Source organism: Zonotrichia leucophrys, chromosome 23 (assembly GCF_028769735.1).
Source record: "Zonotrichia leucophrys gambelii isolate GWCS_2022_RI chromosome 23, RI_Zleu_2.0, whole genome shotgun sequence".
Lineage (NCBI taxonomy): Eukaryota > Metazoa > Chordata > Aves > Passeriformes > Passerellidae > Zonotrichia > Zonotrichia leucophrys.
The window spans coordinates 2,469,345-2,493,044 of NC_088192.1; the positions used below are offsets into that span (position 1 = coordinate 2,469,345).

General features: G+C 49.4%; 1 protein-coding gene across 2 annotated transcripts in view; it reads right to left on the reverse strand.

Moving 5' to 3' along the window:
* Window positions 1–23,700, reverse strand: part of CSMD2 (CUB and Sushi multiple domains 2) — a 347,705-nt gene that overhangs the window by 11,840 nt on the left and 312,165 nt on the right. For both annotated transcript variants that reach the window (XM_064731593.1, XM_064731594.1), the window contains 14 exons: window positions 22,685–22,858; window positions 19,539–19,712; window positions 18,376–18,564; window positions 15,296–15,469; window positions 13,868–14,050; window positions 12,628–12,804; window positions 11,537–11,716; window positions 9,465–9,638; window positions 7,654–7,827; window positions 6,550–6,623; window positions 4,774–4,885; window positions 4,173–4,352; window positions 2,096–2,161; window positions 807–968 (listed from right to left, as the gene is read on the reverse strand). In XM_064731593.1, the coding sequence (XP_064587663.1) occupies window positions 807–968; window positions 2,096–2,161; window positions 4,173–4,352; window positions 4,774–4,885; window positions 6,550–6,623; window positions 7,654–7,827; window positions 9,465–9,638; window positions 11,537–11,716; window positions 12,628–12,804; window positions 13,868–14,050; window positions 15,296–15,469; window positions 18,376–18,564; window positions 19,539–19,712; window positions 22,685–22,858 (2,193 nt within the window). The remainder of the gene's footprint in view (window positions 1–806; window positions 969–2,095; window positions 2,162–4,172; window positions 4,353–4,773; window positions 4,886–6,549; window positions 6,624–7,653; window positions 7,828–9,464; window positions 9,639–11,536; window positions 11,717–12,627; window positions 12,805–13,867; window positions 14,051–15,295; window positions 15,470–18,375; window positions 18,565–19,538; window positions 19,713–22,684; window positions 22,859–23,700) is intronic.

Here is a 23,700-nt window from a genome sequence, read left to right on the forward strand (position 1 = left end):
ATACTATAAAATATAACCTGTTATATATATAGGTTATATTTTATAGTATTATATATAATATAACCTCTGATAATCCCATAAAATATGACCTATCCAATCCAGAATTGGCTTTTATCACAACATCCCAGCAGTGCTCTTGGGTTTTGGTTGTTAATTGCTGCCCCAAAATGTGCAGGATGTCTCTGCTTCAGCCCGTGCAACTGAAGAATGAGTCTGGACTCTTCACTTTTTGGTCTTGAGGTTGTTTATTAATTCTTATCTATAAAATTTTCTTTCTGCCCATCCGAGATCTGCTCAGCAGGGCAGCCACAGGCACTCTGTGTTGTCCTTTTATACTACAAACTATGTATAACATATTTACACTTAATTCCCAATACCCGTCACCTGTGTTAGACAGTGCACTTCTACTCTAAACCAACCCCAAAGTGCCAACATCACTGCAGAAAATGGAGAACAAGAAGAAGAAGGAAAAGGAGAAAGGCTGGACACACCCAAGTTCCTCCATCTTGTCCCATAACCCTCATACCAAAAATCCTAAAATCTACATTTCCACGCTGTGATAATTTTATTATTATACTATTCAAACCTGTGTGACTTTCAGGTCCTCATACAAAGCTGGTAACTTGCTCCAGGGGTCACAATCAAATCCCCAGGTGCTCTGGGCTGTGTGCCAGGGTCTCTGAGCCCCTCAATGGGGTCCTGGCAATTCTGGACATCCAAAGGGATGCGCTGAATTTCCCACACAGGGAATGGCCCTGGCAGTGCCAATGCCACCCCTCCCAAAGGTCACATTGTGTGTCCCTCACCTGACACCTGGAGCTCCACCCCGCTGTGGTCGATCAAGGTGGCGTTGACCTTGCTGGTGGCAGGGTCGAAGCTGGTGACAGAGAGCATGGCTGGCTGCTTCTTCCCCATGTACTCGTAGGAGCCTTTCCACAGGGAGTTCCTTGCAAACACGTCCGCAGGCACTGGAATTACAGCAGTGGGAGATGTGAAAAAAAACCAACCCAGCAGCGTTTCCATTTTTTCAGGGAAAAAACCACAACAGAGCAGGATTTCTGTCTTTGAATTCACTGATAATAATTAGATTGTTTTAAATATTTAATATTTTAAAAATATTTTTTGTTTTAAATACCTTAAATCCCACCCGCTCTGAGCCATCACTATGAGGGACAAAGCCAAAACCAGTAACTTTAACTTGGCTGTTGTGACCAAAAACACAAGGATGGTTTAAAAAACAAACCAGCCCCCAAAATAATTTATTAGGAAAAGTTCAAATAAACTTATTAGGAAAACTTAAAATAAAAAAGGATGAATGTAAAGGAAGGGCTGGAATGCTGTGGGGAGGAATATGGATGTTAATGTTCAGCTCCTGTAAGGATCCTGTTTGTTCTCCAGGGAATAGGATGGGGCATGTGGCAGTTTCAGTGTGAAAAATGCATGCATTTTATGATTGGCTTTTCGCAAATATTAAAGTGAATATTATATGTGTTGTGTTAGAAAGTGATGCTGTATTAATTCTCTTAAGTAGTGTGGTAAATATAGTTTTAGGTTATAAAAAATGGTAAAATAGAAACGATGCTATGTTGGATACTTATTTAAAGAAAGGACTTGTACTGAGATAGCAGCCACAGGACACCTGAATCTTTCAGAGAAACAGAATTTATTCCTCTTATCAGAAGAAACGAACCTCTTCCCGCCTCTAAGGCGCTGTTAGGATTTAGAGGAAGAAGCTGGCACTGACCAGACAGAATCCTGTGTTTCAATGGAATTTAAGCATCATGTATGAGGTGTATGAATATGCAACAGGCTGTTGCTTTTAAGGGCTAATCCTCTGTTAACGTGGGTCCTTTTTTGAGTACCCAGACTGTCTGTAACTCTTTGTTTCTATTGTCTCATATTGTCCTAATCCAAATTGTCCAAATCATTATTACTCAAATTATATTACTATTTTTATAACCATTTTATTACCATTAAATTTTTAAAATTTTAAAACCAAGTGATTGGCATTTTTCACACAGAGGAGGGGATTCAGGAGGGGGGATTTGAGGGGTATCAGGGCTGTGCCCATGGGGAGGAGCCCCCTGAGCCTCACCTGAGGCCTTGGCGAGCGGCGGCTCCCGCGCGGTGCCCACGGGTCTCCCGCTGGGCCGGACATCGGCTGGGACAGGGGACAAAGCACAGCTGGTCACTATTGCATTGTATTGTACTGTAGTGCATTGCATTGTATTGCATTGCATGGTATTGCATTGTATTGTATTGCATTGTATTGTATTGCATTGCATTGCATTGTATTGCATTGTATTGTATTGTATTGTATTGCATTGCATTGCATTGCATTGCATTGCATTGCATTGTATTGTATTGTATTGCATTGCATTGTATTGTATTGCATTGTATTGTATTGCATTGTATTGTATTGTATTGTATTGCATTGCATTGCATTGTATTGTATTGCATTGTATTGTATTGCATTGTATTGTATTGCATTGTATTGTATTGTATTGTATTGCATTGCATTGTATTGTATTGCATTGCGTTGCATTGTATTGTATTGTATTGCATTGTATTGTATTGCATTGTATTGCATTGTATTGCATTGCATTGCATTGCATTGCATTGCATTGCATTGCATTGTATTGTATTGCATTGCATTGCATCGTATTGTATCGCATTGTATTGCATTGCATTGCATTGTGGGGTCTGGCACTGCCCACTCAGAATTCCTGAGGCTGGTAAAAGCCCCCCAAGGCCACAGAGCCCAGACTGTGCCCGATGCCCACCCTGTCACCCAGCCCAGAGCTCTGAGTGCCACCTCCAGGGACAAAGCACAGCTGGTCATGTTGCATTGCATTGTATTGCATTGCATTGCATTCTATTCTATTCTATTCTATTCTATTCATTCTATTCTATTCTATTCTATCTATTCTATTCTATTCTATGCTATGCTATGCTATTCTATGCTATTCTATGCTATGCTATTCTATTCTATTCTATGTTATGCTTATGCTATGCTATTCTATGCTATTCTGGGGTCTGGCACTGCCCACTCAGAATTCCTGAGGCTGGAAAAGCCCCCCAAGGCCACAGAGCCCAGGCTGTGCCCGATGCCCACCCTGTCACCCAGCCCAGAGCTCTGAGTGCCACATCCAGGCTTTCCCTGGGAGCTCCAAACCTCTCTGGGCAGCCCCCGCCAAGGCCTGACCACCATTTATTTCCGTGCAGAAATTTTCACTAAAATCCAACCCCAAACTGCCCTGGCCCAGCCTGAGGCCGTTCCCTCTGCTCCTGTCCCTGTCCCCTGGGAGCAGAGCCCAACCTGGGGCTGTCCCCTCCTCTCAGGAGCTGTGCAGAGCCACAAGGTCCCTCCTGAGCCTCCTTTTCTCCAGGCTGAGCCTCCTCAGCTCCATCAGGAGTTTCCCAGCTCTGTTCCTTTCCCTGGACACTCTTCAGCCCCTCCATGTCCCAGATGGACGAGCCCAGAGCTGGACACTCAGGGTGTCCCTCAGCAGTGCCCAGGACAGGGGACAATCCCTCTTCTGCTCCTGCTGGTCCATCCCTGATCCACCATGGGCACACCTGGCTCATGTCCAGCTGCTGTCCCTCAGCACCCCCAGGTCCCTCTCTGCCTTTCAGCCACTGTCCCCAGCCTGTCCTGCCTTTCCCTCTGCTCCAGGGTCACACTCCAGGAGAGCCACAGGGCTCCATTTCCATGGATCAGAACAAGTTCTTCATCCAAGACTCCATGGCAGGTAAAATGTGGGGGAGATAAACAATTTTTGTCCTGTTCAGATTCTTCTAGACCCTAAAACTCCCCAGAAGATCCCCAGGTGGCTCTTTGGAGGTGGCATCTGAGTTTTGGGTCACAGATTGGACTTGATGACCTCAAAGGCCTTTTCCAACCAAATTCTGGGATTCCGCAGTGGAGACCAATGATGGAGACCCTCCCACCAAGTGAAAACCAGGCTGGACCATCCCACAACTTTTAAGGGAACAAAATTAAGGCTGAAAAAACCTCCCCTCTCCTTCCTTGGAGTTCTGACACCAAAACTGAATCTTGAGTTTATCTGCAGGTTGAAAACCACCTCTGAAGCACCTCAAGGCCCAGGATCTCCACAAGCTGAGAGCCTGGGGAGGGTCTCAGAGCCCAGCTGGTGCTGCCAGCCCCTCACCCAGGCAGATGGGCGGCTTCCCTGTCCAGCTGCCGTCGGCTTTGCAGGTGCGGTGCTCGGAGCCGCCGGTGAGGTAGAAGCCGCTCTGGCAGGAGTAGATCAAGGTGTAGCCCAGGGAGGGCAGGTCCAGGGCACCCACGTTGGCATGGGATGGGGTCTCGGGCTGCTTGCAGTGGTGGGCTGGAGGGGACAGGGAGAACAGGTGAGAGAAACCACCCAGGTGGGCACGGGGAGGGTGAGAAGTGACACCGTGACAGCAACGGGGGAACCCTCCTGGAAGAGGTTCTACACCACAGCTCACAGGGATTTTTCCCAGTTGGAAAAGCTTCCCATGCTGGGTTTCTGTTCCTGAAAGCTGAACCAGCCTCCAGCTGATGAGCTGAAAATCAGGATTGGCCACCCCCATTTTTAAGGGAAAAAGACAAAACCAAAAGCTGCTGAAGCACCTCTGAGCCCAGAACTGAGTGCCAGACTAAAAACTGCCTTGCAATCCCCAATTCTCCCTAAAATGCAACAACATTTCCTGCAAGGATTCCTTTGGCAGAGCCTGGCTGAGGGCCCCGTGGCATTCCCAGCTCCCCGTGGCATTGCCAGGACTCACGGACGCAGTCGGGCTGGACGCCGCTCCACGTCAGGTTGGGCAGGCAGGTCCTGGTGGTGGAGCCCTGCAGGAGATATCCCTTCTGGCACCTGAAGAACAGGATGCTTCCCACCTGTCCCAACAGGAGACAATCACTCAGCTTCCCAGGGATTCCCAGACCTTCATTCCAACCCCTTGTCACCACCTCATCCCTCACGGGAGAAGCTCCACTCCCAGCTGAGCAAAAATCCCATTTATGGTGTCTCCAAATTAATTAAACCTAAAATTAATTAATTAAACCCCAAGATTAAGGTGACTAATTAGCAGGAAAATGGAAGGATCCACTCTGGCATCCACTGTCCCAGCAGGGAATGGGTGGGAATGGAGCCCCCAAGGAAGTCACTGTGGGATTTTTGTCCCCATTCCAACAATTTCCTGCAGGATGAGAGATGGGATTAGCAAAAGCACCTGCAGGATTTGGCCTGAAAATTAATGGGAATTAATGTGAATAGCAGCAACTATTAATTAGCACTGTAATTAATTTCTGATACAATGCATTGCCTAATTAATGCCGTGCAAACACACTCGGAGGGCTAAAGGAGCACGTTGGGGTGTCCTGCTCCCAGGAGGAGACAGGAATCCATGGAAGGACACAGGAATCCATAGGATGAGACATGAATCCATGGAAGGACACAGGAATCCATGGGATGAGACAAATCCATGGAAGGACACAGGAATCCATGGGATAACACAAGAATCCATGAGAGGGGACACGAACTCATGGGAGGAGACGATAATCCATGGAAAGATGCAAGAATCCATGGAAGAAGGACATGAATCCATGGGAGAACATGTGAATTCAAGGGATAACATATGAATTCATGGGAGGACACACTAATCCATGGGAAGACACAAGAATCCATGGGAGGACACATGAATCCCATGGGATGACACATGAATCCATGGGAGGACACATGAACCCACAGGATGACATGTGAATCCACAGGATAACATGTGAATCCATGACAGGAGGCATTAATTCATGGAAGGACAGATGAATCCATGGGAGAACAGAATAATCCATGAGAGGAAACGTGAATCCATGGGATAACATAGGAATCCATGACAGAACATGTGAATCAGAAACACAATAATCCATGGGAGAACAGAATAATCCATGGGAAAACACAATAATCCATGGGATAACACAGGAATCCATGACAGAACATGTGAATCCATGGGATAACAGAGGAATTAATGGGAGGACATGTGAATCCATGGAATAACACAGGAATCCATGGGAGAACATGTGAATCCACAGGATAACATAGGAATTCATGGAAGAACAGGTGAATCCATGGAATAACATGTGAATCCATGGGAGAACACATGAATCCATGGGATAATGCATTTGAATCCATGGGATAACATGTGAATCCATGGAAGAACATGCGAATCCATGGAATAACACACGAGTCCATGGGAGAACACATGAATCCATGGGATAATGCATTTGAATCCATGGGATAACATGTGAATCCATGGAAGAACACGCGAATCCATGGAATAACACACGAGTCCATGGGAGGACACGTGAATCCATGGAATAACACGCGAATCCATGGGAGAACACATGAATCCATGGGAGAACATTTGAATCCATGGGATAACATGTGAATCCATGGAAGAACACGCGAATCCATGGAATAACACACGAGTCCATGGGAGGACACGTGAATCCAGGCCAAGGACGGAGCAGGGCTGGCTTTGTGGCACACCCCTCTTCCATGGCCATACCTGGTATCCCTGGGAATTGTTCTGCATCCCAAAAAGAGGCACTCCGGGATCCGCACACGTCGTGAGGCTGGGATCTGTTAAAAACAGGGAAGGGATTTACGGGAGAGCTCAGAGCCCTCCAGGCACACGGGTCCTGCTGCAGCTCCAGAACACAAATGGGATTTGCGCTGAAGGAACACGCAGCAACAAGGAGAACACATGGATCTTCCTGTTCCTTAAATCCCTGCCTGCTGCAGCACGAAGCAACCAAGTTTTTAATTAATGACCAATCACAGCCAGTTGTGTTGGACTCCCTGAGTATGTCACGGGTTTTTATTATTTATTCTTTTCTGACTTTCTGATGTCTCCTTTCTCTTTCTTTAGTACGGTTTTAGTATAGCATTTTCTTATAATATGTTATGTTATAATTTTATTTAAGATATAAATACAAATATATAATTTACATTCATTATATATTTATATTTATATATTTATAAATATATTTAACATAATATATCTATATTACATTCATAATACAATATAATATATTTAATTAATATATAATTCACTATATGTAATTAATATACCATATTCATACTGTATTTATAATAAATATATTATTATAATTATATTTTAAAATATACCTATATTTATATTAATATATAAATATAAATATACAAATATAATAACGTTTAATATACTGTATATTTAATATACTATATATTTAATATACTATACTATAATATACTATACTATAATATACTGTACTAAAATATACTGTACTATACTATACTGTACTACTGTACTATAATATAATATAATATACTATAATATAATATAATATAATATAATATAATATAATATAATACAATATAATTTCATAATATAATATAATTTCATAACATAATATAATTTCATAATATAATAAATCAGCTTTCTGAGAACTTGAGAGTCAATTCCCATCTCTCACCTCACCCTGGGGACTCTCACAACACCACAGCAAAGCACCACGGTCACCCCGCTCTCCTCCCTGCCCTCTGCTCCCACCCTGTCCCCCAAGGACCCCCAAGGGGTTGGGATTGGAGGTGCAGGGAGCCCCCAGACCCTTCCCTGAGCCCCCCTCACCGATGCAGCTGGGCTGGGTCCCGCTCCAGGTGCCGTCGGACTGGCAGAACCTGCGCGCCGACCCCACGAGCACCAGCGGGGCCAGGCAGGAGAAGGACACGGACGAGCGGTAGGTGAAGCCTCTGTCCTCCCTCCTGCCCTGGGCTGGCGTGCCCGGGTCCCCACAGAACACGGCTGTAACAGCAAAGGGACAGCGAGGTGGCCACAGAGCCCTCAGCAATGCCCCATCCCATCACAGCCCATCCGCTCCATCATCAGCTCGGCAATCAGGGGTGGCTGAAGGTGCTGCTGGCTGCATTCCTTGTAATTATCTCCTTTTGTCGATGGTTGTTAATTAACTTCCACCTTCTCCCCGGGATTTGCCTTTTTTCCCCCCCGTCTTTTTTCTCTCCCCTAATTGCACGGTGTCACTTTGTTCCTTGGCTCTGTATCACACGGAAAGCCCACTAATTATCCCGGATCCTGGGAAAGGTGTGAGGAAACAGTGAGGGGTTTGTGGGATTTAATATGAAAATGGATATTGTGCAGCTGGAAAAGGGACTCAGAGCTGCCTTTAGCATCAGGAGATGTTAATTCCCTTTTTTTAATTCTCTTTTTTTTTGGTGTTTGCTGTTGTATCAACCCACCCAGCCTTCACAAAACATTCCCAACTTCTGCTGCAACACGGTGCCTTTTGCTAAAGGATTTTTTTAGCAGTTCCAGGAATCCTGATTGCAGAAGATTGGGTCACTGAGGTCAAACACCCAGTTTTGAGGATATTTTGCAGGCAGGAACATGGAAAATGCCTGGATTCATCCCAAATGTGCTGTCACAGGGGTGGAGTGACCACCTGAGTCCCTGCCTGCACTTCACAGATGCCAAACCAAGGCTCCCAAAACACCAGGCCATGAGGGAGGTGGGAGAGCAGCCAAACTTTAGCTCCAAACTCTTGAACCATCCCCATAGCACCAAAAATTCCCACTCCAGCTGCTGGAAACCTCCATTTATAAACGGGGCACAAAGCACAGCAAGATCCCTCTAAACCCTGAGCTGCTCCGATGTTGTAGTGTGTTGTTAAGTTTCTTGTGTTATTCCCCCAATTTATGTATTGTTCTCCCCTATTATGTGTAAAATGGTTTCGTTCCCCCAGTTTTTCCCGCCACTGCTAGCCTGTCAGCTAAGTTGCCATAGTAACCGCTATTCATAGTTGCCGATATGTAATTGCTCCTCCCCTGGTTTCCCTTATAAGTGAAAGTTGTTTCCTCCCTGGGCCCAGTCAATCACCCCTTCTCCTCCCAGGTTTCGAGAACCTTCTCCTCTCTGGAGATGGTGGTTGGCTGGGGTCCCAGGACACCTCCTTTACCTTTTGATTATTGGTCTCCATGGAGTGTCAGTTCTGTGAAGTTCATCCCCTCACCTTTCCCGATTGGTTCCGCCTGTACCCACCCCCCTCCTTTATAATCCTGTTTTCACCCCCTATGAAAAAACTTTTTCCCGGTTGGTTTCCCGGCGTTTGGATCCCGCAACACCTTCAATAAACCGATGTTTAACCCCCGGGAAATGGTCAGCTCCGTTCCTCCCCTATACCAGCGGTGTGAGCCAGTCCGCAGCCAGCACAGCCCGAGGCCCTCAGACGCCCAAGGGTGCTGGCCAGGAATTGCAGAGGGGCGTCGGCCTTTCGCCCTCAGCTAGCCGGACTCTAAACTTCGGGCCACATATGCCCACCTCTGCACTCCGTGACACAGAGCTTGGGGAAAAAAGCTGGGAAAAGGCCCCAAAAAGCTGGATTTGAAGCAGAATCCTGGTGGAGGAGAGGGCAGGGGGCTACTCACGGAAGCACTGGGGGATCTCCCCGCTCCAGGAGCCGTTGCCCTCGCAGGTGAGCACGGCGGGCAGCGACAGCTGGTAACCCTCCAGGCAGGCGTAGCTGACGCTGGAACCCCAGCTGAAATCTGAGCCCACCACCTTCCCGTTGGGAATGGCCTGCGGAGCTCGGCAGGTGATGGCTGGGGGAGAAGGAAAAGGAGGAGAAGGAGAGGAAGGAGGAAATGGAAAAGGAGGATGACAAAGAGAAGAAGGAGGAGGAGAAGGAGGAAAAGGAGGAGAAGGAAGAGAAGGAGGAGAAGGAGGAGAAGGAGGAAAAGGAGGAGAAGGAGGAAAAGGAGGAGAAGGAGAAGGAGGAAAAGGAGGAAAAGGAGGAAAAGCAGGAAAAGAAGGAAAAGCAGGAAAAGAAGGAAAAGCAGGAAAAGGAGGAAAAGGAGGAAAAGGAGGAGAAGGAGGAGAAGGAAGAGAAGGAAGAGAAGGAGGAGAAGGAGGAGAAGGAGGAGAAGGAGAAGGAGGAAAAGGAGGAAAAGGAGGAGAAGGAGGAAAAGGAGGAGAAGGAGGAGAAGGAGGAAAAGGAGGAGAAGGAGAAGGAGAAGGAGAAGGAGAAGGAGAAGGAGAAGGAGAAGGAGAAGGAGAAGGAGAAGGAGAAGGAGAAGGAGAAGGAGAAGGAGAAGGAGAAGGAGAAGGAGAAGGAGAAGGAGAAGGAGAAGGAGAAGGAGAAGGAGAAGGAGAAGGAGAAGGAGAAGGAGAAGGAGGAAAAGAAAAAAAGAAAAGAAGGAGGAGAAGGAATAGGAAAATGAAAAAAGGAAAAGGAATAGGGAAAGGAAAAAAAGGAAAGGGAAAGGGAAAGGGAAAGGGAAAGGGAAAGGGAAAGGGAAAGGGAAAGGGAAAGCAGGGTCAGGTCTCTCCACTTCTTAATTATTTCCATTAACAAGCAAATTCCATGCAGGAGCAAAGTCACCTCCTGCTCTCCAAGAGCATCTCCCAGGATTGGCACAAACTGGGGTCAAACCCTTTAAAGTTTGCAGTTCAATCCCAAATCATGAAATATCCCATGGGAAGGGATCCATGAGGATCATCCAAGCCCCCACCCTGTGCATCCCTGAGAGCGTTGTCCAAACATTCCCTGAGATCCTGGGGCTCTGCTCAGTGCCCCACCACCCTCTGGGGGAAGAACTTTTCCCTCAGCATCTCCACAAATCCGATTTTGGAGTCAATGCTCGTTCTCAGCTGAAGGTAAAAATCCGCCCTGACATGGTGTGAAAGCTCATCCCAGATTTCCCCGAAGATTCACACATTTTGGACAACCTGGCTGAGGCTCAGACGAGCAGTTGAAGCCACAACCTGTCGGGTTTTCACCCACTCTGGGGTGTTTGGAGATGACATTTTTGCAGCACTCTGCTCTTCAGCTCAGAGCAGCCAAACCTGTGCCTCCAAATGAGACTCTTGGCCACATTCTGGATCATTTCTGCAGCATTTGCTCAGTGCAAAGGATGAAAAAGGAGAGGAAGAATTGCTCTTTACAGCCTCTGAAGGAGCTGGAGTGCATTTGAGAGTTTTTATGTGGCCTGTTTTTATATCAGCTCCGTGACAGGTGAATTTTCCAGATTTTTAAAGGAATGCAGCGATGCTGCCACACATTTTATCTGCGCTGAGGGGGTCAGGAAAACAGATCCAGCCTGCCCAGCCACTGCTTTCCTATTTCCCTTTTCTATCTCTGAACCACAGGAGCCATCTCAGAATAATGAAAAGACTCGCAGGGAACATTTTTCAGATGTTTCTGGGTGATGCCAGCACAGCGTCTGCTGGAAAAACACAATATTTCATCTGAGCTTGATCCGAGTTTTTTGTGCAAAATCACTTTACTCCCTGGGCTTTGAAGGAGAGCAGCAACTCCTTCCCTCCCTGCCAGGCACAGATTGATAGCCCTGAGCACAGCAAGGTGTTGCTGCTTCCCTGACAAATGCCAAACTTTGTGTGTGGAATGGAATGGAGGAGATGAGGAACGCCCAGCCAGGCTTCCAGGGAAACTCTGGTGGCCTCCAAAACTTGTGTCCTGCAACACCTGCGGGGTTCCTACCCTTGCAGACAGGTTTGGTGCCGTTCCAGGTGCGGTCTTTGGTGCAGGTGAGGGCAGCAGCTCTGTCTGACTCCATCATGAAGCCAGGAGTGCACTGGAACACCACGGATTTGTTGTAGGTGAAGTCACTGCCCAGCCTCAGCCCGTTGGCCGGCACGCCGGGGTCTCCACAGTTGATCACTGCCAAGGAAGGGAAAAAAGAGAATTTCTGGCAGCTGGAACCACGCCTGGGATGGTCCTGAATGTTTTTTTCCAGGTGGGGTTTAACCAGTTAAATGTGGAGCAGGTTTGTAGCCTGAGATTTGGATCATTTGTCCTTGTTCCCTGTCCGGTTTTCGGCTGTTTGAGGGGCCTGGAAAGGCCCGGAGTGGCCTTGGGGCAGCCCGCGTATCAAGGAACAAGAAGAGGCTTCAGTTCTTCTTTCGGTTTTTATGTTTATTAATTGTTTATCTAAAAGATTTTCTTTCAGCCCGACAGAGCTCTGCTCAGCAGCCAGCCATGAGCACACTGTGCTGCCCTCCGGGCAGTCACCTATCTTTATACCCATAGTTACGTGTACAATATTTATCATTTTTCCCCAATACCATTTATTCTTATTGCCCGGTGCACTTTCAGTAATGTCCAATCCTAAAGTGCCACCATCACCACAGAAGATGGAGGAGAAGAAGAAGAAGAAGAAGGACAGGACACGCCCCAATTCCTCCATCTTACTTCTCTAAACCCCCCTGTACAGAAATCCTAAACCCTGTGTCTCACCCTCTAATTAACCAATCCCTTCACCATTCACCCTGGTGAAATCCTCCTATCCTCATACAGGTGTCGTCTCCTGTGTAGGGTCAAAGTCCAGCCACCAGACACTTCTGGAACATTCCAGGACTCCCGAGCCCCCCAAGGGTGGTCTCGGTGGCTCGGCACCTCAGTCCTGAGGTGCTGAGATCCCACAGTTCCCCAGCTGGAGCAGGAATTGTTCTGTCTCCCTGCTCTGTGCACAGAGCTCACCACCCCTGACATGAACCCCAGACCCACCCACTAAAGCAGCACAGAACCTGAGAAATACAAAAGTTAAACCCTGAGGTGCCACCAGCGCTCACCAGTGCACTCGGGGCTGGTCCCAGTCCAGGTGCCATTGACGGTGCAGTGCCTGCTCAGCACCCCAGTGGAGTAATAACCCTCCCTGCACTGGTAGATGATGGAGCTGGAGAACACCAGGCCGTCGTTGAAGATCACCCTGGCGTTGCTGGGAGTGCCGGGGTTCCCGCAGGAAATCACTGCCAGGGGAAACGGGGAAATTCAATTAAAATCACCCAGAAAGCACAAACCAACCCCCAGGACTGTGAGGGGTTCCTCCTGCATTGCCTGTGCTCAGCAAAGGCATGTTCTGGGGACATGAGAACACTTCTGGGGACACCAGAGGTGTTCTGGGGACACCAGAGCAGTCCTGGGGAAACCAGGGCAATCCTGGGGACGCCAGGGCAGTCTTGGGGACATCAGAGGAATTCTGGGGACAGTACAGCAGTTCTGGGGACACTGGAAGGCAATCTGGGACATGAGGTGCAAGGTCTGGGGAAATCGGGGAGTCAATTCTGGGATCGGAATTCTGGGGCAACACTCTGGGGACATGAATGGGGCTGTGCGTCTGGGGACACAAAATTTTGACTCTGGGCATTTGAAGGGGGGGGACCCCTACTGAAGAACAGTCCTGGGAACTCTGGGGCACCTCTGGGGACATAAGGGCTGCCCTGGGGACACCAGAATAGCTCTGGGGACACTAGAACAGTCCTGGGGACATTGGGGCAGCTCTGGGGACACCGAGGCGGCTCTGGGGACATCAGAGCAATTCTGGAGACACTGGGACAGCTCTGGGGACACCGGAATAACTCTGGGGATACTGGGGCAGCTCTGGGGACATCAGAGCAATTCTGGGGACACCAGGGCAGTTCTGGGGACACCAGAAGAGCTCTGGTGATACTGGGGCAGCTCTGGGGACACCAGAACAGCCCTGGGGACATCAGAGTGATTCTGGGGACACTGGGGCAGCCCTGGGGACACCAGAACAGCCCTGGGGACACTGGGGCAGCTCTGGGGACACCAGAGCAGCTCTGGGGACACCAGAACAGCCCTGGGGACACTGGGGCAGCTCTGGGGACACCGAATAACCAGACCCTGGGACAGCTGGGACAGGGAAACTCTGGGGACACACCGGGACATAACAATTCTGGGGACACCAGGGCAGCTCTGGGGACACCAGAACAGCCCTGGAGACATCAGAGTGATTCTGGGGACACCAGAGCAGCCCTGGCGAGCCAGAAGAGCCGCGTGTCCCGGCAGTACCTTCGCACTCGGGCTGCGTGCCGCTCCAGGAGCCGTTGGCGTGGCAGAGCCTCTCGGAGGAGCCGCGCAGGGAGTAGCCGGGCTCGCAGCTGAACCGCACCACGCTGCCCACGTCGAAGGCGTCGCCCAGGCCGATCCCGTGCGAGGGGATCCCGGGGTCGCCACACACGCCCTGGCTGCCCCCTGCCAGCAGAGCACAGAGTCACCACAGCCACCAGGGATGGTGGCTCCTGTCCCTTGTCACCCTCAGCAGAGCAGTGGAATTCCAGATTAAACATTCCCTGGTTCTGTGAGCCCCCATGGTTTTGAGCTGGATGCAAGCATGGCCACAATTCCTGAATGCCAAGGTGGAGGCTCCAGCATCAGCCCCAGGGATGTTTCCCCTCCGTGAAGGAATTCCCATGTGCTCCAAGCCAGCCCTGAGGAGCTGGGAGTGAGGGAACAAGGAGGGCTTGGGGCATGGGAGGAAGGGAAGGGGAAAGGGAAAAGGGAAAAGGGAAGGGTTGGAGGTCCAGGGAAGCAAAGTTCAGGTAAGGGAAGGGGAGGGAGGTGCCTCCTCCTCAAGGCACAAGGAGTAGGTGATGATGGGTGGGAGGTGATGACCATGGATGGGTGACCATGAATGAGTGACCATGAATGGGTGACCATAAATGGGTGACCGTGGCTGGGTGACCATGAATGGGTGACCACGGCTAGCTAACTGTGGCTGGATGACCATGAACAGGTGACCATGAATGGCAGTGACCATGAACAGGTGGCCAAGAAGGGATGACCATCAATGGGTGACCACGAACAGGTGACCATGGCTGGGTGACCATGGCTATCTGACTGTGGCTAGGTGACCATGAACAGGTGACCATGGCTAGCTGACGGTGTCAGGGTGACCATGAACAGGTGACCAAGAATGGGTGACCATGAACAGGTGACCATGGCCAGCTCACCATGGCTGGGTGACCACGGCTAGCTGACCATGAACAGGCGACCATGGCTGGGTGACCATGGCAGGGTGCCCATGAACAGGTGACCATGAGCAGGTGACCATGGCTGGGTGACCATGGCAGGGTGCCCATGAACAGGTGACCACACGATGTCAGGTGACCATGGCTGGGCTCACCATGGCAGGGTGACCATGAACAGGTGGACCAAGATGGGTGACCATGAGTCCCAGGGCTCACCATGGCTGGGTGACCAGGCAGGGTGACCATGAACAGGCACAAGCTACTATGGCCGTACCATGGCAGGGTGCCCATGAACAGGTGACCACGAGCAGGTGACCATGGCCAGCTGACCATAAATGTATGACCATGAATAGGTGACCATAAATGGATGACCACGTCCAGCTGATCATGGCTGGGTGACCATGGACAAGTAACCACGGCCAGCTGCCGGTGTCTGTGTGCCCCCAGCGCCCTTGCCAAGCCCCCTCACCCGAGCAGTGTGGCAGGGAGCCGCTCCAGCGCCCGTCCAGCTGGCACATCCTCGTGGCATTGCCCACCAGCGTGCGCCGGCCCAGGCAGCTGTACCTGACCACCGAGCCCACCGTGTGCTTGTCCCCCGAGATCTGCGCGTGGGGAGGGGACCCGGGGTGGCCACACGACACCACTGCAACAGAGACACGGCTTCAGCACCCGGGATTCCAGGATTATGGCTTGGGGGGGACCTTAAATGTCAGTTAGTGCCACCCCTTTCCATGGGCAGGGATGGTTTTCCCTATTTCAGGTTGCTCCAAGCCCTGCTCAGCCTGGCCTTGGACACTTCCAGGGATGGGGACACTTCCAGCTGCTCTTGGCACATATGCCAAAGCCTCCCCATCCTCACAAGCAAGTTCAACACACAGGAAACAAAAACATGGGAAAAATCTCCTTTTTTTTAAACTTTGAACCCCAGGAATCCAAAGAATCAGTGGTAAAACTGATGTGGGTTTCCAAATGCCAACAAATCCTCCAAATCCCAACGTTTTATGGGAGATAAAATGGAGGAAGGAGATCCCTTGTACACAAGGGGGCTGAGGGAGCCTGGGATTGGGGTTTTAACAGGAATTCCCTCCCGGCTGTGGGAATATGGATCATCACTCACCAGCTCCCCAGGATCCATGCAAGGGGTGAGGAGAGGACAAAAGGAAAGGAAAACGTGCCCAAAACTGCTCGGTAGGATTTGGTGTGGAGGGATAAACGTGGGAAAAACAAAAGGAACAATCCCAGCTTTGGAACAGCTGAAGCCAATTGGAATTTCTGGAGTTGGGCAGGGAATGGGATTGCAGCTGGTTTGGTGCAGAAAGGGACAAACTGGTCATGCTGGGGTGGGGCTGCTCCTGCCTGCACCTCCCTAAGGCAGCTAAAATCCACTCTGGATCCCAAATTCCCAGTGTAAGATTGGGACTCACTCACTCAGGTGAGTCCTCACTCAGGTGAGCCCTCACTCACCCAGGTGAGCTCTCCCTGTGCTCCAGAGCTGCTCCTGCCCTCTCCAATGGCACTATCCCAGCTGGATCCTCTCCTCAAACCCCAAAACTCATCAGGATTCCACCTGGAACACCCAAAATCCATTGGGATCTGCCTGTCCTTACAAAGAGAACGTCCCTAGCAGGATCCTCTCCTCGAACCCCAAAATTCATTAGGATTCCACTCAGAATCCCCAAAATTCATTGGGATCTGCCTGTTCCTATATAGAGAATGCCTACAGCAGGATCCTCTCCTCAAGCCCCAAAACATAGGATTCCACCTGGAATCACCAAAATCATTGGATGCCTTCCCTACAAGAGAACGTCTATCAGGATCTTTCCTCAAACCCCAAAATTCATTAGGATTCCACTCAGAATCCCCAAAATCCTTGGGATCTGCCTGTCCTACAAGAGAATGTCCCTAGCAGGATCCTCTCCTTGAACCCCAAAACTCCATAGGATTCCACCTGGAACCCCAAAATCCATCAGGATCACCTGTCCCTACAAGAGAATGCTTCCACAGATCCTCTCCTCAAATCCCAAAATTCATTAGAATTCCACCTGGAATCCCCCAAAATGCATCAGGATGCACCTCTCCCTACAAAGAGAATGTCCTTATCAGGATCCTTTCCTCAAACCCCAAAATTCATTAGGATTCCACTCAGAATCCCCAAAATTCATTGGGATCTGCCTGTTCCTATATAGAGAATGCCTCCAGCAGGATCCTCTCCTCAAACCCCAAAACCCATAGGAATTCCACCTGGAATCCCCCAAAATGCATGAGGATCTACCTGTCCCTACACAGAGAATATCCCTTTTCCTCAAACCCTAAAATTCATTAGGATTCCACCTGGAACCCCTCAAATCCATTGCGATCCACCTGTTCCTACACAGAGAACCCTCTCCAGCAGTATCCTCTCCTCAAACCCCAAAATTCATTGGGATTCCACCTGGAACCCCTAAAATCCACTGGGATCTTACAAAGAGAACCCCCTCCACCAGTATCCTCTCCTCAAACCCCAAAACACATCAGGATTCCACCTGAAACCCCCAAAATGCATCAGGACCTGCCTGTCCCTAGACAGAGGACCTCCTCCACCAGAATTCTTTCTTCAAACCCCAAAATTCATTGGGATTCCACCTGGAACGTCCCCAAATCCACTGGGATCCACCTGTTCCTCCACAGAGAAACCCCTCCAGCAGAATCCTCTCCTCAAACCCTAAAATCCATCAGGATTCCACCTGGAACCCCCAAAATGCATGAGGATCTACCTGTCCCTACACAGAGAAACCTCCTCCACCAGAATTCTTTCTTCAAACCCCAAAATTCATTGGGATTCCACCTGGAACGTCCCCAAATCCACTGGGATCCACCTGTTCCTCCACAGAGAAACCCCTCCAGCAGAATCCTCTCCTCAAACCCCAAAACCCACAGGAATTCCACCTGGAATCCCCCAAAATGCATGAGGATCTACCTGTCCCTACACAGAGAATATCCCTTTTCCTCAAACCCTAAAATCCATCAGGATTCCACCTGGAACCCCCAAACCCATTGGGATCTGCCTTTCCCTACACAGAGAATGCCTCCAGCAGGATCCTCTCCTCAAACCCCAAAATTCATTGGGATTCCACCTGGAACCCCTAAAATCCACTGGGATCCACCTGTTCCTCCACAGAGAAACCCCTCCAGCAGAATCCTCTCCTCAAACCCTAAAATCCATCAGGATTCCACCTGGAACCCCCAAACCCATTGGGATCTGCCTTTCCCTACACAGAGAACCCTCTCCAGCAGAATCCTCTCCTCAAACCCTAAAATCCATCAGGATTCCACCTGGAACCCCCAAACCCATTGGGATCTGCCTTTCCCTACACAGAGAATGCCTCCAGCAGAATCCTCTCCTCAACCCCAAACCCCCTTCCCTGTGAAGCTCCTGAAACCACCGGGACCATTCCCACGTGGATTTTTTTTGGGTGGGATTTTTTTTTTTTGGGGATGGGATTTTTCCCTCATGAATCCTGCTGACCCCCACGAGATGGGCTGGACCAGGAGAAGGTTGGGGCCACTTACAAAGGCACTGGGGGAGGGCTCTGTCCCACGTGCCATCGCCCTGGCACGTCAGGACGTGCGTCCCCAACAGATAAAATCCGTGGCTGCACTGATAGGACACGGTGGTGCCGAAGCTGAACCTGTGCGGGCCGCTCGGCTGCACTTGCCGCACGCTGTTTTCCAGGTGCCCGGGGTCAGAACAGTTCACAACTGCAAACAGACAACAGAACAACACCCAGAAAATAATGGGAAGCGGAAAAGTGAGGCAGAAGATGTGGGGTTTTGAAAAAAAAAAAAAAAAAAAAATCGGTGGGAAGTTGAAGATTTTATGCTGATTTAAGGTTTTTTTATTCCCCCCCCCCACTCTGAGATTTTTGAGGGTGGGAGTGGAAAAATTTCTTGTGAAAAAGGGAGTCCAGGCAATCCTGCAGGTTCTCACCCAGCAGCAGAGGCTGGATCTCCAGACTGGGATTGAGATTATCCAGTTGGGAATAACTGATCCCAAACTGGGATTTTTTTGGGAATAATTGATAATCCAGCATGGCCAGAGATCCTGGATTAGGGGGATGCAGAGGGAGGGAGTGCAGGGAGGGGATTTGGGAAGTGAACCTGAGTGCTGATCCCTGATGGGGAAAGGGGGAAAAGGGCTCTGCACAAAGCTGTGGGAAGATATTTCCTGGGAAAATAAATGAGGAGACTGGACAAGGTGATTTGGGGAGGAAGCAGAGGAGAGATCCTGATTTTCCATGGACATGGATTGTGACCACCAGGGCGTGTATGTAGGGCTGTGCCTGCCTTTAACACCCTCTGACCCCAAATCTGGGTCTGATCCCAAATTTGATCTGATCTGTGCCTGCCTTTAACACCCTCTGACCCCAAATCTGGGTCTGATCCCAAATTTGATCTGATCTGTGCCTGCCTTTAACACCCTCTGACCCCTAATTTGGGTCTGATCCCAAATTTGATCTGATCTGTGCCTGCCTTCAACACCCTCTGACCCCAAATCTGGGTCTGATCCCAAATTTCCTTTTCCAACACGTTCCAACACCTTGGAGAACGCATTGAGTGAGAAAATCCCGTGGGATTTACAGCATCCCTGGCATCTCCAACGACATCCCCTGGGTGTTTTCCAGGGATTTCTGGCTTGGGATGATGGAGGAAGCCCCAAGGAAGGCCAGACTGACCTCGGCAGGAGGGCAGGGTGCTGCTCCACTGGCCGTTGGCCAGGCACTGGGATTGGGAAGCTCCCTCCAGGCGGAATCCGGGGTTGCACTGGAATTTGGCCACGTCGTTGAGGTTGAACTGGGAGCCCTGGGTGAGGCCGTTGGGAGGGTTGCCAGGGTGGCCACAGGTGATGGCTGCAAGGACAAAATGGAAATGTCACTGGATTTATTCCTGGAGAAAAAGTGGATTATTCATTGGAAAAAGTTCTGGAGGTAGGAGAGCATAAAAACACCCACATCAATGCCAAAACCCAAAAATTTGGGGACTGCTCTGTTGAGATACAGGATCACACTCAGAGAAAGTAATTTCTGTAGGTTTTACTGGCACCAGGAATTCCCTGCATCCAGGAATTGCCTGCATCCCTCTGAGACAGAGTAAAGATCCATCCTGAACTAGGTGAAGTGTCTGGGAGAGGTGAAGGGTCTGTAGAGCTAAAGCTGAAGGAGAGGCCGCGTTCCAGAGACAGCAAGGAGACAGAGAAAAAAAACCAGAAAAACCACGAGGTCAATCTGCCCCCGACCTAAGAATTCCTCCGATAAAGAAGAATTAGTGCTAAGTGTCATGCAAGATGAATATGTATGAACTTATTGTGAAACTGTATGCATATGCATTTAGAAGGAGGATAAAAAGACGTCTGAAATCTTCAAAGGTACGCATGCCCTTTTGGAGAGTCTTGCGTCCGGCGCGCGTCGTAATAAAGCATACCGGGCTTTACAACTTTTACAAGTTGTGAGGTTTCTTCTTTTCTCCGCAAAACACCTCTCCAGGCAGCCGGGATCCCACTGATTTACACCACACATCCCTCTCCAAAAATCCCAGCTCCTGCTCTTAACCCCACACCACCCCAGGCACCCAAACTCTGTTGTTCCCTCCCACTCTCCTTGTCTCCCCTGGGCTGAAGGAATGACAAGTACTGACGCACACAAGAATTTAAGAACAGAAAGATTTGATGGACAAGTAAAATACCTTTTACTCACCAATAGAATAACTGGCAAGAAACCTACAACCAAGTGGAGTCACACACGAGGTGTGTGACTAAAACTACCTAAAAAGGAGTTATGTGAATAAAGAATAGGTTTTTTCCTGCATGAAGAAAATGGAGTCTTGATAAAAAAACACCCCAAAGGTGTGTGCATGGCCACCCCACACCTCGAGGGTGTGAGCTCTGCCCAGCCCCTTCCAGCCCCTCCAGGCTGGGATGTCCCCTCAGGGCTGAAGGAATGACAACACTGACGCACACAAGAATTTAAGAATAGAAAGATTTGATGGACACTGACCAATTGGCCAGAAAGCTACTAACCAATTGGAAAAACACATGAGGTCTGTAAAACTGCATAAAAAGGAGTTATGTGAATAAAGAACAGTTTTTTTCCTGCATGAAGAAAATGGAGTTATGATAGCAAAACACCCCAGATGTGCTCGCACAAGCACCTCATACCTCAACCACCCCACGCTTTGGGGGTGTGAGCTCTGCCCAGCCCCTTCCAGGCCCTCCAGGCTGGGATGTCCCCCTAAGGCTGAAGGAATGACAGGTACTGACGCACACAAGAATTTAAGAATAAAAAGATTTGATGGACACTGAATAAAGTAATTGGCCAGAAAGGTACTAAAAAATTGGAAAAACACATGAGGTCTGTAAAACTGCATAAAAAGGAGTGATGTGAATAAAGAATAGTTTTATTCCTGCATGAAGAAAATGGAATCTTGATAGCAAAACACCCCAGATGTGCGCGCACAAGCACCTCATACCTCAACCACCCCACGCTTTGGGGGTGTGAGCTCTGCCCAGCCCCTTCCAGGCCCTCCAGGCTGGGATGTCCCCCCAGGGCTGAAGGAATGACAAGCACTGACGCACACAAGAATTTAAGAATAGAAAGATTTGATGGACACTGACCAATAAAGTAATTGGGAAGAAAGCTACTAAAAAATTGGAGACACACATGAGGTCTGTAAAACTGCATAAAAAGGAGTTATGTGAATAAAGAATAGTTTTTTTCCTGCATGAAGAAAATGGAATCTTGATAGCAAAACATCCCAGATGTGCGCGCACAAGCACCTCATACCTCAACCACCCCACGCTTTGGGGGTGTGAGCTCTGCCCAGCCCCTTCCAGGCCCTCCAGGCTGGGATGTCCCCCCAGGGCTGAAGGAATGACAAGCACTGACGCACACAAGAATTTAAGAATAAATAGATTTGATGGACACTGCCCAATAAAGTAATTGGGAAGAAAGGTACTAAAAAATTGTAGACATACATGAGGTCTGTAAAACTACATAAAAAGGAGTTATGTGAATAAAGAATAGTTTTTTTCCTGCATGAAGAAAATGGAGTTATGATAGCAAAACACCCCAGATGTGCGCTCATAAGCACCTCATACCTCAACCACCCCACGCTTTGGGGGTGTGAGCTCTGCCCAGCCCCTTCCAGGCCCTCCAGGCTGGGATGTCCCCCCAGGGCTGAAGGAATGACAGGTACTGATGCACACAAGAATTTAAGAATAAATAGATTTGATGGACACTGACCAATAAAGTAATTGGCCAGAAAGCTACTAACCAATTGGAAAAACACATGAGGTCTGTAAAACTGCATAAAAAGGAGTTATGTGAATAAAGAATAGTTTTTTTCCTGCATGAAGAAAATGGAATCTTGATAGCAAAACACCCCAGATGTGCGCGCACAAGCACCTCATACCTCAACCACCCCACGCTTTGGGGGTGTGAGCTCTGCCCAGCCCCTTCCCCAACCCCTTCCAGGCCCTCCAGGCTGGGATGTCCCCCTAGGGCTGAAGGAATGACACAAGAATTTAAGAATAAATAGATTTGATGGACACTGCCCAATAAAGTAATTGGGAAGAAAGGTACTAAAAAATTGTAGACATACATGAGGTCTGTAAAACTACATAAAAAGGAGTTATGTGAATAAAGAACAGTTTTATTCCTGCATGAAGAAAACGGAATCTTGATAGCAAAACACCCCAGATGTGCGCGCACAACCACCTCATACCTCAACCACCCCACGCTTTGGGGGTGTGAGCTCTGCCCAGCCCCTTCCCCAACCCCTTCCAGGCCGGGCTGTCCCCCCAGGGTGAAGCAATGACAATACTTACGCACACAGACAGGCGTTTTCCCGGACCAGCGGTGGTCCTGCTGGCAGATGCGCACGGACATGCCGATGAGGCGGAAGCCGGGCTGGCACTGGTACACCACGCTGCCACGGTAGTTGTAGTTCTCCCCGTTGATCTGCCCGTTCACAATGGGGCTGGGCACGCCACAGTGCCCCGCTGGAGGGGACAGAACAGCAGCAATCAGCTGGAGAGCCCAGCAGAGGTGTCCCCAAAGGGCATCGGGGGGATCTCTGCGGGATTGGGGTGAGGAGAAGCCCAGACTGGTTTGGGTTGGAAGGGAATGCAAGGGTTGTTCACAGGGACACCTCCTACCATGCCATGTCCAACCTCTCCTTGGACTCTTCCAAGGATAGAGCAGCTACAGATTCTCTGGGCATGCATGGGGTTTGGAGACGCCCAGACTGGTTTGGGTTGGTCCACAGGGACATCTTCACCATACCATGTCCAACCTCTCCTTGGACACTTCCAGGGATAGGGCAGCTACAGATTCTCTGGGCATGGATGGTGTTCACAATGCCCAGACTGGTTTGGGTTGGAAGGGAATGCAAGGATTGTCCATGCCAGGTCGCCCTGTCCAGCCTCTCCTTGGACACCTCCAGGGATGGGGCAGCCACAGCTTCTCTGGGCATGGATGGGGTTCATGATGCCCAGACTGGTTTGGGTTGGAAGGGAATGTAAAGTTGTCCACAGGGACACTTTCCACCATCCATGGTCATCCTCTCCTTGGACACTTTCAGGGATGGGGCAGCCCCAGCTTCTTTTGCCAATCCAAACCATGCTGTTTATAGGGAAGAATCCACCCCAATATCCAACCCAAACCCATCCTCTTTCACCTCCAGGCTGTCACCTCAACACTCTGCAGTCCCAAACAAACATCCCCACCCCCAAAGCTCTCCCAACACCTCACACCTCTGGAGGATGCAGGAATCCAACTCTGCCTCCCTTTTACACCCCCTTCCAACCCCGCAGGGTGGAAATCAGTCCCTAAACCCCCTGTT